The sequence below is a fragment of the Sinohyriopsis cumingii genome, chromosome 17 (assembly GCF_028554795.1).
Source record: "Sinohyriopsis cumingii isolate HCF-2022 chromosome 17, ASM2855479v2, whole genome shotgun sequence".
NCBI classification, from domain to species: domain Eukaryota; kingdom Metazoa; phylum Mollusca; class Bivalvia; order Unionida; family Unionidae; genus Sinohyriopsis; species Sinohyriopsis cumingii.
The window spans coordinates 2424761-2444176 of NC_142977.1; the positions used below are offsets into that span (position 1 = coordinate 2424761).

A 19416-nucleotide genomic window follows, 5' to 3' on the forward strand; every position below is an offset into this window, starting at 1 on the left:
GTTAAAGATGCAAACTGTTTTAGCTTCATAACAATTTATTCCACTTTGGAGGAAATTAACAGTCCATAAGTAGAAATGATTTTGGAAATATTTCCAAATAAAATAACATTAACCAAAATCTAAGCAAACTGTTTGACAATGATGAAATAGTAACTGCTACAAATCGCTTTCCCACTAAAGCATGCTCAAGAAAAATGAGGACAATTGAGTCTCTTTTGTTCTGAGAGTAACACAACATTTAGTAAATGTTTTTGAAAAGTCACCGAGTATAACATGCAATAGCACAGGTTTGTTTTTTAAACATACCTGTAAAATATGTGTTATGGAAAACCAGACTTTTTTTTATAAAACATACTGTTTAAACACACCTGTAAAATATGTGTTATGGACAACCAGACTTGTTTTTATGAAACATACTTTTGAAACACACCTGTAAAATATGTGTTATGGACAACCAGACTTTTTTTTATGAAACATACTTTTGAAACACACCTGTAAAATATGTGTTATGGACAACCAGACTTTTTTTTATGAAACATACTGTTTAACTCATTTGGCCCCAGAGGTTTTTGTCGTTTTTGCCTGAAATGTGCGTAGGAAAGACATCTGGGGGGCTATTTCTGAATACATCGTAATACAGCGGTTTTCAACAGATTTTCCATGAGAATAATGCCTAGTTGTATTAGAAACATCATTTTCCATTGGTTATTTTGCTTGTGCATGAGCAGAAGGGTAAAAGTTGGACTTCTTTTTTTTTTTTTTTTTTGCTTAATGGACCCATCATTTTCGTATGGAGACCGCAATTTATTCCAAATGCCCACCTTATCCTAGTTTTTGCAAAGGTTCACCTGTCTGTGTGCAGTTAAGACTGGTATGCCTTAGATCTGTGGCCAAAAGGTCTAAATTCCGGACCCAAAATCGCATTCCGATCTCGAGCGAATTTTGGGTGAAAAAAAAACGGGTCCAAAAAATGAGGTTTTTCTCTTTGTATTTTGTAGTGCAACTAGAACTTCCAGATTATTTGATACCATTTAAGAGCTATATCTGTCTGCTTTTTTTAATTACCACCCGCATTGGTGTATCTTAAATGGCCTTGATGCTGCAGAGCTTTGAAGTAGGGTACAGCCTCATCACGCCTACAGATGGGATCGGGGCCGAATTGGTTAAACACACCTGTAAAATGTGTGTTATGGAAAACCAGACTTTTTTTATGAAACATACTTTTAAACACACCTGTAAAATATGTGTTGTGGACAACCAGACTTTTTTATGAAACATACTGTTTAACATGCTGTAAGCTTTAGGATAAGGATTAACTGATCCATTAGCTCATGCCCCTAATGAAGGTATCATTTGATCCATTAGCGCATGCCCCTAACGAAGGTATCATGTGATCCATAAGCGCATGCCCCTAACGAAGGTATCATTTGATCCATTAGCGCATGCCCCTAACGAAGGTATCATTTGATCCATTAGCGCATGCCCCTAACAAAGGTATCATCTGATCCATAAGCGCATGCCCCTAACGAAGGTATCATTTGATCCATTAGCGCATGCCCCTAATGAAGGTATCATTTGATCCATTAGCACACGCCCCTAACGAAGGTATCATTTGATCCATAAGCACATGTCCCTAACAAAGGTATCATTTGAAGGTATCATTTGATGAAGGTATCATTTGTACAGAGACATTGACACAATGTGTGTGTTCATCTCGATAAGGCAGATTCAGGACACGATATGTTACTGTGATACATGGGTCATGATTAAATACATATCACGATACACAGGTTGTGATAAGATATTTTTTTTTTGTTGGTATAACACCATTTTTCAGCATATGATAGGCTATACATGACTGCCAGTATACCTGGTTGAGGAAGAACCTGGGAAAGCCCAAATTAAGAGCCACAGACTTATGGGAAGCTATTGACAAGCTTTCTCACTTATCCACATTGGAGATTCAAACCTACCAGTAATGGCAAGCACTTCAGACCACTCAGCCACCTGGGGCTCCCAGATCATAAGATACATATCATGGTACACAGGTCAAGAGAAGATACCTATCAGGAGTCAATGGTCCTGATAAGATACCTGGTCAGTATGCTAAAAATAGGTTCAACCCAATGTCAAAATTGGTAATCTATGTTATTTCTGTGTAGCTTGTTAGGGGGTGTCTTGTTTCATCTTCTTAGGAGGTGTCTTGTTTCATCTTGTTAGGGGATGTCTTGTTTCATCTTGGTAGGGTGTGTATTGTTTCAGCTTGTTAGGGGTGTCTTGTTTCATCTTGTTTATAAAACTCTTAATTCGTGAATATAGACATGGTTTGGAGATAAATACAATTCTAAAAATCAGTCTCTAAATCTGGATTTTGTGATATTACCAACAAAGACAGCAGCAGCCATTTGCATTTTGGGTGAATTTCCAACATCCTGTTATCTCTAACTGGCCATTAAGGATTTATCTAACACTCTAGTACATGCCATCATATAACACTCAGAAAGTGTTCTACAAGAAGGGATATTCCCATCATGTGGTGCTCTGAAATGACATTGCAAAATGCAGATGTTTACCAAGGTCATCCAAATACTTACCCTGAAATTCTGTAGAGACATTGAAATGCATTTGTATTTAAGAGATGTACATGTTAATTACAAAGGGTTAATGGTACATTTGACTTCTGGATGTTTTGACACAAATCAAATTTTTTGCACGTCTTCATTAGCCAATCAAAACTAACAAGACAATTACATACTAAAGACATCAGAAAATGTTCTCTATAAAGTTTGTTCTACTTTATAAGTAATGCAATACGGGGACAAACGTATTGCATATCGCGTTGTGGCCAAAATGTCGTGATAATGCATGATGAATTGTTACACCCCAAATGGCACCTCAGTATAACATGCTCCTAAATATAATATTGGAATGATCAGTCAAAAAAGTAAACTTTAGTCTTACGTGTAATCTTCCTAAGTGTAAGGCAAATAAGGCTGTAGCACAGTACACTGGCAGTGTAACACAGTACATTAGCAATGTAACACATTATACTAGCAGCCTAACACAGTACATTAGCAGTGTAACACAGTATACTAGCAGCCTAACACAGTACATTAGCAGTGTAACACATTATACTAGCAGCCTAACACAGTACATTAGCAGTGTAACACATTATACTAGCAGCCTAACACAGTACATTAGCAGTGTAACACAGTATACTAGCAGTCTAACACAGTACATTAGCAGTGTAACACATTATACTAGCAGTCTAACACAGTACATTAGCAGTGTAACACATTATACTAGCAGCCTAACACAGTACATTAGCAGTGTAACACAGTATACTAGCAGCCTAACACAGCACATTAGCAGTGTAACACATTATACTAGCAGTCTAACACACGGTAAAATGGCAGTGTAACACAGCAGTCTAACAGTACACTAACAGTCAAATACACACTACATTAGCAGTGTAACACATTATACAACAGTCTAACACAGTACACTAGCAGTCTAACACAGTACATTATCTTGGTTATCTTGTCTTGGCATCCGTCCGTCTACGAGAGACGATGGCATAGCTCCATAGCATGGCAGTACATTAGCAGTAACACATTATACAGCAGTCTAACACAATATACTAGCAGTGTAACACACAATACATTAACAGTCAAAACACATTATACAGCAGTCTAACACAATATACTAGTAGTCTAACACAGTACACTAGCAGTCTAACACAGTCCACTAGCAGTCTAACAGTACAGTAGCAGTCTAACAATACTCTAGCAGTCTAACACAGTACACTGGAGGTCTAGGAGGTCTAACATGGTACACTAGTGGTCTAACATAGTATTTGAGTGGTTTAACATAGTATACTAGTGGTTTAACATGGTATTCCTCTAAAGAAACAGTGAAATATGGCATGCAGTTGCCAATCATTACCATAATGGTAAATCTTGTGTCATCTCTGTTTACACAGTAAACATGTATAGCTTCGCTGAATAGAGAGAGAGAGCGAGAGATAGAGAGTAAGAGAGAGAGAATCAATGAAGTCACCCTCACTATAAATATGGTGAAAACATGGCATGCAGCTGATAGTCATCAATATAATGAAAGCTGTTATGTGATTTTTTTTGTTTCCATATCTTAGGTGTTAAGGGCTTTGTGTGTGATACTGTTTCCATATATTAGGTGTTAAGGGTTTTGTGTGTGATTGTGTGTGATACTGTTTCATATATTAGGTGTTAAGGGATTTGTGTGTGATACTGTTTCCATATATTAGGTGTTAAGGGTTTTGTGTGTGATATTGTTTCCATATATTAGGTGTTAAAGGCTTTGTGTGTGATACTGTTTCCCTATAATAGGTGTTAACGGCTTTGTGTGTGATACTGTTTCCATATATTAGGTGTTAAGGGTTTTGTGTGTGATACTGTTTCCATATATTTGGTGTTAACGGCTTTGTGTTTGATATTGCTTCCTTTGTGGGTTCTGACTCATGCTGAAAATACGTAAGTTTTTACATAATTACACATTCCAACCAATTTACTGCATGCAACAAATAAGAAATGTGACTCACTTGAACAAAATTGGTATGTATGTCATCAAGCTGAAACTGAAATGGAATATCAGCCATTGGGAATTTGGGATTTCTGTTTGCTGCATCTCTACTGTGATTGGAGTAGGGGCTGATTGGATGGAAGTAGATTTGGCTCACATCTGGCACAGATACATCTGTAATAATCAAATCAGGTGGCTCTAGCTGGCAAAAAACACAAAAGAAAGACATAAATAACTTGGGAAAAAATTGTGTAAATAAGATAAACAGTTTGAAAATATTTGGAAGTAATAATTTATGTAAATTTTGAGACATAAAGCCCAATCATTTGAATTGTCTCATTTCATTTTAACTAATATTGTTTTAATGTACACTTGTAACCACAATCTCTGAGACCTTGACCTATGGAAATTTATCTTTCATAACCCTGATTCACCTGGCTGAAATGTCTTTGAAAGGTGCAAACACATTAACAGGACAATTTGTCAAAATTCATATTATCAACTAAGTTTTATTGCAATATTATTATTAGACAACACATGTCAAATTGTCAGACAATTTATCAAACTGTCTGACACTACTTATCAAAACTGATATACACCATTATCGCAAACTATCTGACATGAAGTGTCAATATAGGTGCCACATGTCAAACTGTCTGAAATTATGAAAACTGTCAGCATATTTCAAAGTGCCAGATGTAATCTGTAAAACTTCCAAACACCATGTCAACTTCCAAACACCGTATGGCAAACTGAAAAAGAATGTAATCATCTATGTAATCTCATCATTATGATTGAAATGTATACTAATTACTGGGGTCTACTGTAGAACCGAAAAGTTAGGACAGGAAATTGAAAAAAAAAAACAATATTTAAAAAATCTCAACATACAGCATTTATTTAAGAAAGCTATAAAGGCAGGACTTGAAAATATTATGAGCAATTTTTGCACATTCAGTTCTTAATTCTGTGCAATTTTTGAATTTTTTTTTATTACCCACAACTACATTAGTAAAGACCATAACCTGCCTCATTTTCTTCAGTTGCTTTCTCCAGAATTTCTCCCATCTTCTTCAGGCCATCTTCACCCAAAGCCTTTTGTTGCAAAGCAACCCTTTCAGCCTCTGTCTTCCCCATTTCTTCCATCAAAGCTTTGCTGGGTTCACCAATTATCTAAAAGGTCAAATTTATATTTTTTTTGTTACTGGTAAATTTGCTTCAAGTTATTACATGTTTTACCTTTCCCTTCTAGCATATTGTAAATTTAAAAAAAAAATTAAACACATTCTGAAAGGAAACTAAATCTGAATGAGCATGTAATTAGCCAGCCCTGTGTTTCACAGTCCTCTGTGTAAATAACTGAAATCTGTTTGTAGAAACTTTTTTCTTGCTTGAGTCACATCAACCTTGACCTTTGATGTTTTGACCTAAAAAATCAAATGACTTCTTTACCTCAAGTGCAAGCCATCCACAAAGTATGGTCCATTTACAATCACACACAGAAGTCGCTGAAAACACAAGGCTTCACCAGCCAATGAGATCACACAGAAGTCACTGAAAACACCTTCATCAGTCAATGAGATCCACATGTCAGTCACAAAAATACCTTCATCAGCCGATGAGATTCACACACTTTTGAACATTTTGTTATTTAAAATAACAATATTTAAATATACTGAATATAATGAAGTTACCAAAGCCAGAATGTAAACACCCATAACAAAGTTCCCCTCTTTGAAGTCATTGTTAACATTAATTGTCATGCAGAAAATATATTCCAACCAAATGGACATTGAAATGCTAGCTTGTATGTCATGCATCAAAGACTAAATAAAAATTAAAAAAAGAAACCTTTTCCATGATATCACAGAGGTATTATAATGAATTGATAAAAACAAAACTATTTTTATTGTAATAAATCAATCTTCATAACATCTACTTTATAAGACAGTATCATTATGCACTCCTAGAAACCAGATTTTAATGGGTGGAGGTCACATACCCTTAGTAACACTGGAGTGCATCACAGCCATTGTGACCACTACAAGAAGCCTAGATCATATGTCTGTAATAACCCTGACTGGACAGTACAGTCGAAGCATCAAATGACATGAATGCAGTCCACTTTAATAATACTTACACATTCATATGACACATAATATGCAATAAACCTGCTGAGAGCAATCTCTTACAATATGCAATTAACCCACTGAAAGCAATGTCACAATATGCAATTAATCTGTTGAAAGCAATCTGTCACAGTATGCAATTAATCCACTGAAAGCAATCTGACACAATATGCAATTACCTTTTGAAAGCAATGTCACAATATGCAATTAACCCATTGAAAGCAATCTGTCACAATATGCAATTAACCCATTGAAAGCAATCTGACACAATATGCAATTAACTCATTGAAAGCAATCTGTCACAATATGCAAATTAACCTGTTGAAAGCAATCTGACACAATATGCAATTAACCCATTGAAAGTAATGTCACAATATGCAATTAACCTGTTTAAAGCAATGACAGAATATGCAATTAACCTGTTGAAAGAAATCTGTCACACTATGCAATTAAACAGTTGAGAGCAATCTGATACAATATGCAATTAACCTGTTGAAAGCAATCTGTCACAATATGCAATTAACCCATTGAAAGCAGTCTGGCAGAATATGCAATTAACCTGCTGAAAGCAATCTGACACAATATGCAATTAACCTGTTGAAAGCAATCTGTAACAATATGCAATTAACCTGTTGAAAGCAATCTGTAACAATATGCAATTAAACGGTTGAAAGCAATCTGCAAATATACTTGTACACTATTCTTATGCTGCAGTCTTCTTCTTTAGAAAACTCTAGAAAGTTTAGGATGAATTGGATTAATAAGATGATAATAAAAATGAAAAGCACAACCTTTTGTTGCCTTTTTTATTTTTAATGTAATAAAACAGCATAACCTGTATACAGGCGAGCATAACATGTAACTGGATGAAAATGGTTGGCATGTATGTGAACCATCCAGAAGGAGTCGATTTTAGAAGAAGCCTCATACAAGTGTTTGACTCTTGTCCCAAACATTTTATATATCTCTTCCAAATATCTGGCACCTTCTTGTCTCAGAAATTCTTCTGTTGCATCAAAATGTTTAAAACTCATCCAAAAAGCTCCTTCCTAACTTTTCACATGTTCTTGTCTCTTCCAAAAGCCTCACATCTTGTCTCAGAAGCTTTTTGTTTTCTTTCTTTCAAATGTCTTTCATCTGGACTCAGAAGCTTTTCTATCTCTTCCAAATACACAGTGGAAGTGGGCTGCAGAAGTCTTACAGAATTTCTCTCATTGAGATAGACTCAAAAAACACTGTATTGTGTACCAAACTTACACTATTGGCAAGTAACTGATGCTTCATACTTGATGACACAAAAACAATAGTCTAGTCATATGGTTTCATTGTCTAATTTGCATGCTGCTAAAACTGTTTGATGTACAGTAATGAAGAATGCCCCATAGTGTCTAAAAGTAAGGTTGTACAGTAATGAAGAATGGAACATAGTGTGTAAGGCTGTATAGTAATGAAGAATGGCCCATAGTGTCTAAAAGTAAGGTCGTATATTAATGAAGACTGGCCCATGGTGTCTAAAAGTAAGGTTGTATAGTAATGAAGAATGGCCCATAGTGTCTAAAAGTAAGGTAGTATAGTAATGAAGAATGGCCCATAGTATCTAAAAGTAAGGTTGTATAGTAATGAAGAATGGCCCATAGTGTTTAAAAGTAAGGTTGTATAGTAATGAACAATGGCCCATAGTGTCTAAAAGTAAGGTTGTACAGTAATGAACAATGGTCAATAGTGTCTAAAAGTAAGGTTGTGTAGTAATGAAGAATGGCCCATAGTGTCTAAAACTAAGGCTGCATAGTAATGAAGAATGGCCCATAGTGTCTAAAAGTAAGGTTGTACAGTAATGAACAATGGTCAATAGTGTCTAAAAGTAAGGTTGTACAGTAATGAAGAATGACCCATAGTGTCTAAAAGTAAGGTTGTACGGTAACGAAGAATGGCCCATAGTGTCTAAGGCTGTATAGTAATGAAGAATGGCCCATAGTGTCTAAAAGTAAGGTCGTATATTAATGAAGACTGGCCCATGGTGTCCAAAAGTAAGGTTGTATAGTAATGAAGAATAGTACATTGTGTCTAAAAGTAAGGTTGTATAGTAATGAAGAATGGCCCATAGTGTCTAAAAGTAAGGTTGTATAGTAATGAAGAATGGCCCATAGTGTTTAAAAGTAAGGTTGTATAGTAATGAACAATGGCCCATAGTGTCTAAAAGTAAGGTTGTACAGTAATGAACAATGGCCAATAGTGTCTATAAGTAAGGTTGTATAGTAATGAAGAATGGCCCATAGTGTCTAAAAGTAAGGTTGTATAGTAATGAAGAATGGCCCACAGTGTCTAAAAGTAAGTTTGTATATTAATGAAGAATGACCCATAGTGTCTAAAAGTAAGGTTGTACAGTAATGAACAATGGCCCATAGTGTCTAAAATTAAGGTTGTATAGTAATGAAGAATGGCCCATAGTGTCTAAAAGTAAGGTTGTATAGTAATCAAGAATGGCCTATGGTGTCTATAAGTAAGGTTGTATAGTAATGAAGAATGGCCCATAGTGTCTATAAGTAAGTTTCAAGAAGTGACATAAAACTGATACACTCAACAAAATATAAAGAAAATAATTTTGGTTAGGTTTTATGTCTTAATTAAACAGATATGACATCTAGAAAAGAAACCAGTTTATTGACAGATTTCTCCACTTACCACAACATTTGGTTTATTGATGAAATACTGGTTGATGAGAGCAACCCAGAATTCCTCTGGCTTGGACTTCAGGTCTTTCAACATGGAAATTACAGATGTCCTGGTCTCTAACTGAAAACAGTAGAAAACAATATGGAAGTTCACTGAATAACAATAACATCATCCTCATAATCTTATATGCCACACTGTGGTATAACAATAGCATGATGTTTGATAATCTTAATATGCCATGTCAGATCAGGATACAAGAGAATACAAGCTGATCAGACAGAGTACATAAATTACCCACTGTCAGGTCATGTGTGTGTGTGTGTGTTTATGTGTGTGGTTTGGGTTTTTAACATAGCTTTAATAATTTTTAAGTCATATCGCTATGATGTCTGCAGTGTGGCAGTTTAGACTAATATCTATCACTAGTGCATCATGCCACAGACATGCAGCATGATGTCCCACCCAGACACATTATCGTGACACCAGGACAACCAGTTCTAACACTAACCCCTTAATGCTGAGTGCCAAGCGAGGCAGCTGTTGTACCATTTTTATAAGTCTTGGCATGACTTGGCCTGGGTTCGAACCCATGACTTCCCGCATCCATGCAGATGCTCTAACCAATAGGTCACTGGAGCGGTCCTGTCAGGTCATAATACAAGATAATACACAGCTGACAAGAGTACATTATTTACACACAGTCAGGTCAACACACAAGAGTGCATTATTTACACACTGTTGGGTCATGATGTATGTGTACATTATTTACACACTGTCGGGTCATGATGTATGTGTACATTATTTACACACTGTTGGGTCATGATGTGTACATTATTTGCACAATATCAGGTCATAATGTATGTGTACATTATTTACACCCTGTTGGGTCATGATGTGTACATTATTTACACACTGTCAGGTCATGATGTATGTGTACATTATTTACACAATGTCGGGTCATGATGTATGTGTACAGTATTTACACACTGTCGGGTCATGATGTATGTGTACATTATTTACACACTGTGAGGTCATGATGGATGTGTACATTATTTACACACTGTCGGGTCATGACGTATGTGTACATTATTTACACACTGTTGGGTCATGATACACTATTATACAAAGGTTAAAGGTCATACAATTGCTGAGATATAAATTGTACATACCATTTCCAAATATAGGCATCTAACTCTTAAAGTACTAATCTGACAAAGATGAGATAACTCCTGTCAAGATACAAATGCATACTAAGAGTCATGAAGATAACTATAAAAACTATGAAGATATCAAATGTAGGATTGTGTGATGGATGGGTGGTCACAATTCTGTATTACGATTAGGGATACCTCTATTGATCATAGTGTGGTGGATGGGTGGTCACAGCTCTGTATTACAATTGGGGATACATCTATTGATCATAGTGTAAAGGATGGGTGGTCACAATTCTGTATTACAATTGGGGATACCTCTATTGATCAGAGTATGATGGATGGGTGGTCACAATTCTGTATTATGATTGGGGATACCTCTATTGATCAGAGTACGATGGATGGGTGGTCACAGCTCTGTATTACAATTGGGGATACATCTATTGATCATAGTGTAAAGGATGGGTGGTCACAATTCTGTATTACAATTGGGGATACCTCTATTGATCAGAGTATGATGGATGGGTGGTCACAATTCTGTATTATGATTGGGGATACCTCTATTGATCAGAGTATGATGGATGGGTGGTCACAGCTCTGTATTACAATTGGGGATACCTCTATTGATCAGAGTGTGATGGATGGGTGGTCACAGCTCTGTATTACAATTGGGGATACCTCTATTGATCAGAGTGTGATGGATGGGTGGTCACAATTCTGTATTACAATTGGGGATACCTCTATTGATCAGAGTGTGATGGATGGGTGGTCACAATTCTGTATTACAATTGGGGATGCCTCTTAAAATATTGATCGGACACCATTTTCACAGCACACAATATCTAGTAATATTTATAAAGCAAACACACTTTCATGAAGAGTTTATCATTAAATCTGTAAACTGGGAACATGGTCACTCTCAAAGTGTACAGCAGACATTAAGTTACCAAAGTGTAAAAACTGTATGGACAAGTTGATTCCAGCATATGCCCATCAAACTGCTTTTACAGGAAGTACAAAAACTGTATGGACAAGTTGATTCCAGCATATGCCCATCAAACTGCTTTTACAGGAAGTACAAAACTGTATGGACTCTAGAATATGCCCATCAAACTGCTTTTACAGGAAGTACAAAAACTGTATGCACAAGCTGACTCTAAAATATGTCCATCAAACTGCTTTGACAGGAAGTACAAAAACTGTATGGACAAGTTGACTCTAGAATATGCCCATCAAACTGCTTTCACAGGAAAAACAAAAACTGTATGGACAAGTTGATTCCAGCATATGCCCATCAAACTGCTTTTACAGGAAGTACAAAAACTGTATGGACAAGTTGACTCCAGCATATGCCCATCAAACTGCTTTGACAGGAAGTACAAAAACTGTATGGACATGCTGACTCTAGAATATGCCCATCAAACTGCTTTGACAGGAAGTACAAAAACTGTATGGACAAGTTGACTCTAGAATATGCCCATCAAACTGCTTTCACAGGAAAAACAAAAACTGTATGGACAAGTTGATTCCAGCATATGCCCATCAAACTGCTTTTACAGGAAGTACAAAAACTGTATGGACAAGTTGACTCCACCATATGCCCATCAAACTGCTTTTACAGGAAGTACAAAAACTGTAGGGACAAGCTGATTCCAGCATATGCACATCAAACTGCTTTTACAGGAAGTACAAAAACTGTATGGACAAGTTGACTCCACCATATGCCCATCAAACTGCTTTTACAGGAAGTACAAAAACTGTAGGGACAAGCTGATTCCAGCATATGCGTATCAAACTGCTTTTACAGGAAGTACAAAAACTGAATGGACAAGTTGACTCCACCATATGCCCATCAAACTGCTTTTACAGGAAATAAATAAACTGTATGGACAAGCTGACTCCACCATATGCCCATCAAACTGCTTTTACAGGAAGTACAAAAACTGTATGGACAAGTTGACTCCAGCATATGCCCATCAAACTGCTTTTACAGGAAGTACAAAAACTGTATAGATTCCAGTACATGCACATCAAACTGCTTTTACAGGAAGTACAAAAACTGTATGGACAAGTTGACTCCAGCATATGCCTGTCAAACTGCTTTTACAGGAAGTACAAAATCTGTATGGACAAGCTAACTCCAGAAATTGGGGCTAGATTTTTAAGACTGTCAAAGAAATGCCTACAAGAAATGCCTGTCAGGCATGTGAAATCAAATGTCACTCATGTCAAAGAATGAGCAAACTCAGTGAACTTTTGTCCCCTGCCAACTGTGTTTAGGACTAAAAATTACACAATGAACTCTAGCCATGACCATTGTGACAGAGATACAGTTACTAAACAGACATGTAAAGTCACAAGTTTCACGTCTCAGTCTTAACAGGTTAGTAACCTTGGCCTGGAAGAAAAAAACCTTGATTGTAATGCATATAATGCACTGTCACCTTGAACTTGAAGTTAGAACCTGAAATGTGGACTGCAACATATTCTTGTGAACATGCAAAAGTTTCACTGTTAGCATTATCAATCTCAAAACCAATGCTAAACAGACACTGATTTTACTCGTAATAATATTTTTATATAGACATGTGCTAAACAGACGTTGATTTTACTGGTAATAATTATTTCTAGACATGTGCTAAACAGACATTGCTTTTGCTGGTAATAATAACAATTTCTAGACATGTGCTAAACAGATGTTCATTTTAGAGTCCCTTTTCAATAAACATGAGAAAATGAATGTTACTATACGTACATCCTCTTTAGTGTCTCCAAACAGAAAATCTCCAATCAAAATATGGGCCACTGTGTCATGGGGATGATCTTCTACCTGAAGTTATAAATAATAATTAACATTTTAAGAGTCATGCATTGCTCATTTTAACAAAGTGCCTTTCTGTACAGCATTTGTTCATCTAACAAGACCAGAAAAGTTTGTGTTTAACTGCACTTACTTTCCTTTCATCGATTTTAAACTTTTTAGAAAATTTCTTTGTCTGACCTAGATTTCTGATACCAATTTCACAATTTAATCTAAAAGAACAGGGGTGGGGGTGGGATTGGATATACTTTAATACTGCCAATCATATCAGTACATGTGCTGATTGTACCAATTATTATCCCATAAAATTGTCCAAGGGAGGTAACTGATGACCATTTCATACTTAATGGCTGTATAAAAAGTCGAATATTCATCAAGGACGGCATTTGATTAAATATTTTATAAACACTATACACAAAAATTCACTGTAACATGAAACATAAGAAGCAAATATTCTTTTACAATCCAATTACCGTAAGAATACTCATATTCTCAGACACTTCAAGAATGGACAAAAAGCCCCAGCCTTGTAAGTAATTACTAGGATCAAGAAGTTTATAAAATAATTTGTTATAAATGAACTGTTTATATTGTGTACCCAAATGCAAACAGCACAGACCAGGATGTACCATGGTATAATGCACTCACAGACCAGGATGTGTCATGGTATAATGCACTCACAGACCAGGATGTACCATGGTATAATGCACTCACAGACCAGGATGTACCATGGTATAATGCACTCACAGACCAGGATGTGTCATGGTATAATGCACTCACAGACCAGGATGTACCATGGTATAATGCACTCACAGACCAGGATGTGTCATGGTATAATGCACTCACAGACCAGGATGTACCATGGTATAATGCACTCACAGACCAGGATGTGTCATGGTATAATGCACTCACAGACCAGGATGTACCATGGTATGATGCACTCACAGACCAGGATGTGTCATGGTATAATGCACTCACAGACCAGGATGTACCATGGTATAATGCACTCACAGACCAATGATGTACCATGGTATGATGCACTCACAGACCAGGATGTGTCATGGTACAATGCACTCACAGACCAGGATGTACCATGGTATAATGCACTCACAGACCAGGATATACCATGGTATAATGCCCTTACAGACCATGGTCTACCATTATCTCCCATGTAATGTGAATTTATTTTTCGATGTATCAGTTTTCATGATTTTGCTCCAAAAATATAAGATATTTTCACTGGTACTTAAATCATGTGATAAAGCAAAAGATCCCATTGTTTCCATTGAAGGGATCCTATTGTTTCCATTGAAAACATCCTACTGTTTCCAATGAAGGGATCATATTGTTTCCACTGAAAAGACCCTAATGTTGCCACTGAAAAGACCCCATTGTTTCCACTGAAAGGATCCTGTTATTTCCACTGAAAAGACCCCATTGTTTCCACTGAAAGGATCCTGTTATTTCCACTGAAGGGATCCTATTATTTCCACTGAAGGGATCCTACTGTTTCCTATTTTTTCCAATGAAAGGATCAAATTCTTTCCACAGAATGGTTTACAGTGTTTCAACAGATTCAGGGGTTAGTAAAAAATTCACTGAAACTATCTTGAAAGACCACACCTTCTACCAAAACATCATGGTCTCTTAAAACAGGTAGTCTCTCATGACAGGTCATAACAATTTATCATTAAATCTGTAAACTGGGAATGTGGTCTCTCTCACTTCAGTGGTCTTTCAAGACAGGTTTTACTGTCCCACTATTCATATAATTTAATTCCATTATTATAAGTTCACAGCAACTAAATCAACTTGAAATCTTGAACTGGTAGGTGTCTACCGTCTCTTTCCTCCTGTTACTTTTACAGTGGACTAGAATGTCAATGTTGCACAGTAATGCTAATTGTTAATTTAGATATACTTGGTTGCTTACTTTATATCTGTAGTACATCTGGTTACAAAGACATTCTGAAAAGAACACTGAATCAAAATTAAACAAGTAACAAGACAATCTACGGTGTTACAGCAGACACGTTTTTCTGCGTAAACATTCAAACAGATATATTATTCTTGATTTATTGCATCAACTGGTGACTAAGTCTTGTCAAACTCTACGATTTATTGCATCAACTAGTGACTAAGTCTTGTCAGACTCTATGATTTATTGCATCAACTGGTGACTAAGTCTTGTCAGACTCAATGATTTATTGCATCAACTGGTGACTAAGTCTTGTTGGATTCTATGATTTATTGCATCAACTGGTGACTAAGTCTTGTCAGACTATGATTTATTGCATCAACTGGTGACTAAGTCTTGTCAGACTCTGATTTATTGTGCATGATGACATGATAGACATTGACAGAATGATTTCTTGCTTTCCTATTCATTGACACTACTATAATTTCTTGCTTTCCTATTCACTGACACTACTAGAATTTCTTGCTTTCTATTCATTGACACTACTAGAATTTCTTGCTTTCCTATTCATTGACACTATTAGAATTTCTTGCTTTCCTATTCATTGACAGTACTAGAATTCCTTGCTTTCCTATTCATTGACACTACTAGAATTTCTTGCTTTCCTATTCATTGACACTATTAGAATTTCTTGCTTTCCTATTCATTGACACAACTAGAATTTCTTGCTTTCCTATTCACTGACACTACTAGAATTTCTTGCTTTCCTATTCATTGACACAACTAGAATTTTTTGCTTTCCTATTCACTGACACAATTAGAATTTCTTGCTTTCCTATTCATTGACACTACTAGAATTTCTTGCTTTCCTATTCACTGACACTACTAGAATTTCTTGCTATTCTATTCATTGACACTACTAGAATTTCTTGCTTTCCCATTCATTGACACTACTAAAATTTCTTGCTACCCTATTCACTGACACTACTAGAATTTCTTGCTATCCTATTCATTGACACTACTAGAATTTCTTGCTATCCCATTCATTGACACTACTAGAATTTCTTGCCATCCCATTCATTGACACTACTTGAAGTTTTGCTTTCCTATTCATTGAAACTGCAAGAATGATTACTTGTTTTTCTATTCTATAGTCTTGGGAAAGACACTAAGCTCAAATTTTCCCCAGATGATAATTTGTTAAAAGTGCTGCTAAAAACAAAAACATCACCAACAACAATACAACCAGGTAAAAGGGTCCAAACTTACGCTTGAGAGTCTCTCCAGAATTTTGCGGTGGATAACATTGTACATTCTAGTCATATCAATCTTCTCCTGTCCAGTGGCCAGTTTATTCAAAAGGTCAGTCAACCTTACAAGGACGAGAACAGTAACAAGCAAATAATCAGTTTTGTGCCTGATAATAAATTAATCAAGTTGCATATATAAACTAGATTTGCTTTAGTATAATAAGCATGCTCCTGCAACAGACAATAAAAGGCTAAGTACACAAAGTTGAAAAAAATATGAAAAGTAGAAATTGTTTCAAAGGCATGAAATATAAAATACACGACATTTACACATGTGCAAAACCATGTCAGCTGAAATTAATTGAAATTAATTTGTCGAAGTCAAGTAGTTGTTCACCAATCCTTCAAACACCCAATAAAGTCAAGAGGAAAAATTAGTCATTAAAACTGGAAATAAATAGTTTACGTGGTAAGAAACTTTTAAACACGTTTACCACATTCTATTTAACTATGCTGAGTGAGGTTTGTTCAGTTCCGCTAAGAAGGTTTTCATCCCCCAAAAGACCAAAACGTTCAAGCATTTTATTAACAGAACAAGAAGCCCAAGTGGGCCTAACACCACTTAAGTCAAATGAAGAAATAGGTCATGTGACTTGGGTTGATAGCCATTCCCGTCATCATAATTTCCAGCTATCTGTTAAACTAGTGGTATCTTACATGCTGTTTAACTGTGTTTCTACTCCAAGTAACTTCAGCTGGACTAAATGGTGTACTGGGATCTTTCTTTTGAATGCAAAATGTATTCATGAAAGGATACTGTCAAATTAGGTGTGACTGGGTACAGCAGTTTCAGATGGAAAATTGTTTTTATGTCTTTAAATTCTTTTTAAGAGCCGATTATTGAAACCATCTCTGACATTCTCAAGAAACTCCAGTATACCAGATTTGAAGATAAAAATATTTTGTTACACATTATATATAGAGAACATGATGGATGCATTGCCCAATTTAACCCTACGTTCAGGTGCAGCCCATGAGTTGTGTTAAATTGGATAATGTGTGTGCCTGTTCTCTTCTAAAATTTGAATAAATCTGAAAGACTTTCAAATGATGCTTTCATTCAAATTTGGTCACATGTTCCTGAGTGCATTTGAAGAAAAACTGTTTAAAGTTTTTTTCTTTCTATTACTAATAATGAAAGCCATATCTTATTGGAAGCAGCAGAACAAACTTACAACGGGCTTCAGGCCATGTTTTTTCTCTTTTGAATTTGATCAAACAAGAAGTTGTTTCAAGGTTTTTCTATTTAAAGTAAGTGCAGCCTTATTTGACGGTGGATCAGCATAATTTTAACAAATATGACTGCTAGGAAAATGTGCATTTACTCACACTGCCAGGTAGGAAAATGTACATTTACTCACACTGCCAGGTAGGAAAATGTGCATCTACTCACACTGCCAGGTAGGAAAATGTGCATTTACTCACACTGCTAGGTAGGAAAATGTACATTTACTCACACTGCTAGGTAGGAACATGTGCATTTACTTACACTGCCAGGTAGGAAAATGTACATTTACTCACACTGCCAGGTAGGAAAATGTACATTTACTCACACTGCCAGGTAGGAAAATGTACATTTACTCCCACTGCCAAGTAGGAAAATGTACATTTCCTCACACTGCCAGGTAGGAAAATATGCATTTACTTACACTGCCAGGTAGGAAAATGTACATTTCCTCACAATGCTAGGTAGGAAAATATGCATCTACTCACACTGCCAGGTAGGAAAATGTACATTTACGTACACTGCCAGGTAGGAAAATGTACATTTACTCACACTGCCAGGTAGGAAAATGTACATTTACTCACACTGCCCAGTAGGAAAATGTACATTTACTCACACTGCCACGTAGGAAAATGTACATTTACTCACACTGCCAGGTAGGAAAATATACATCTACTCACACTGCCAGGTAGGAAAATGTGCATTTACTTACACTGCCAGGTAGGAAAATGTACATTTACTCACACTGCTAGGTAGGAAAATATGCATCTACTCACACTGCCAGGTAGGAAAATGTACATTTACTCACACTGCCAGGTAGGAAAATGTACATTTATTCACACTGCCAGGTAGGAAAATATGCATCTACTCACACTGCCAGGTAGGAAAATGTACATCTACTCACACTGCCAGGTAGGAAAATGTGCATTCACTCACACTGCCAGGTAGGAAAATGTGCATTTACTCACACTGCCAGGTAGGAAAATGTGCATTTACTCACACTGCCAGGTAGGAAAATGTACATTTACTCACACTGCCAGGTAGGAAAATATGCATCTACTCACACTGCCCGGTAGGAAAATGTGCATTTACTCACACTGCCGGGTAGGAAAATGTGCATTTACTCACACTGCCAGGTAGGAAAATGTGCATTTACTCACACTGCCAGGTAGGAAAATGTACATTTACTCACGCTGTCAGGTAGGAAAATGTACATTTACTCACACTGCCAGGTAGGAAAATGTACATTTACTCACACTGCCAGGTAGGAAAATGTACATTTACTCACACTGCCAGGTAGGAAAATGTACATTTACTCACACTGCCAGGTAGGAAAATGTACATTTACTCACACTGCCAGGATGGAAAATGTGCATTTACTCACACTGCCAGGTAGGAAAATATGCATCTACTCACACTGCCCGGTAGGAAAATGTGCATCTACTTACACTGCCAGGTAGGAAAATGTACATTTACTCACACAGCCAGGTAGGAAAATGTGCATTTACTCACACTGCCAGGTAGGAAAATGTACATTTACTCACACTGCCAGGTAGGAAAATGTGCATCTACTTACACTGCCAGGTAGGAAAATGTACATTTACTCACACTGCCAGGTAGGAAAATGTA

The 19416-nt window shown here is 36.4% G+C and overlaps 1 protein-coding gene across 1 annotated transcript in view; it reads right to left on the reverse strand.

The window, feature by feature from the left end:
• The window catches only part of LOC149777652 (uncharacterized protein C05D11.1-like), a 123342-nt gene that overhangs the window by 62347 nt on the left and 41579 nt on the right, over positions 1–19416 (reverse strand). Inside the window, exons 9-13 of the mRNA XM_089938712.1 lie at positions 16522–16624; positions 13269–13343; positions 9372–9482; positions 5590–5733; positions 4580–4762 (exon numbers count right to left, since the gene is read on the reverse strand). Coding sequence (XP_089794838.1) covers positions 4580–4762; positions 5590–5733; positions 9372–9482; positions 13269–13343; positions 16522–16624 — 616 coding nt within the window. The remainder of the gene's footprint in view (positions 1–4579; positions 4763–5589; positions 5734–9371; positions 9483–13268; positions 13344–16521; positions 16625–19416) is intronic.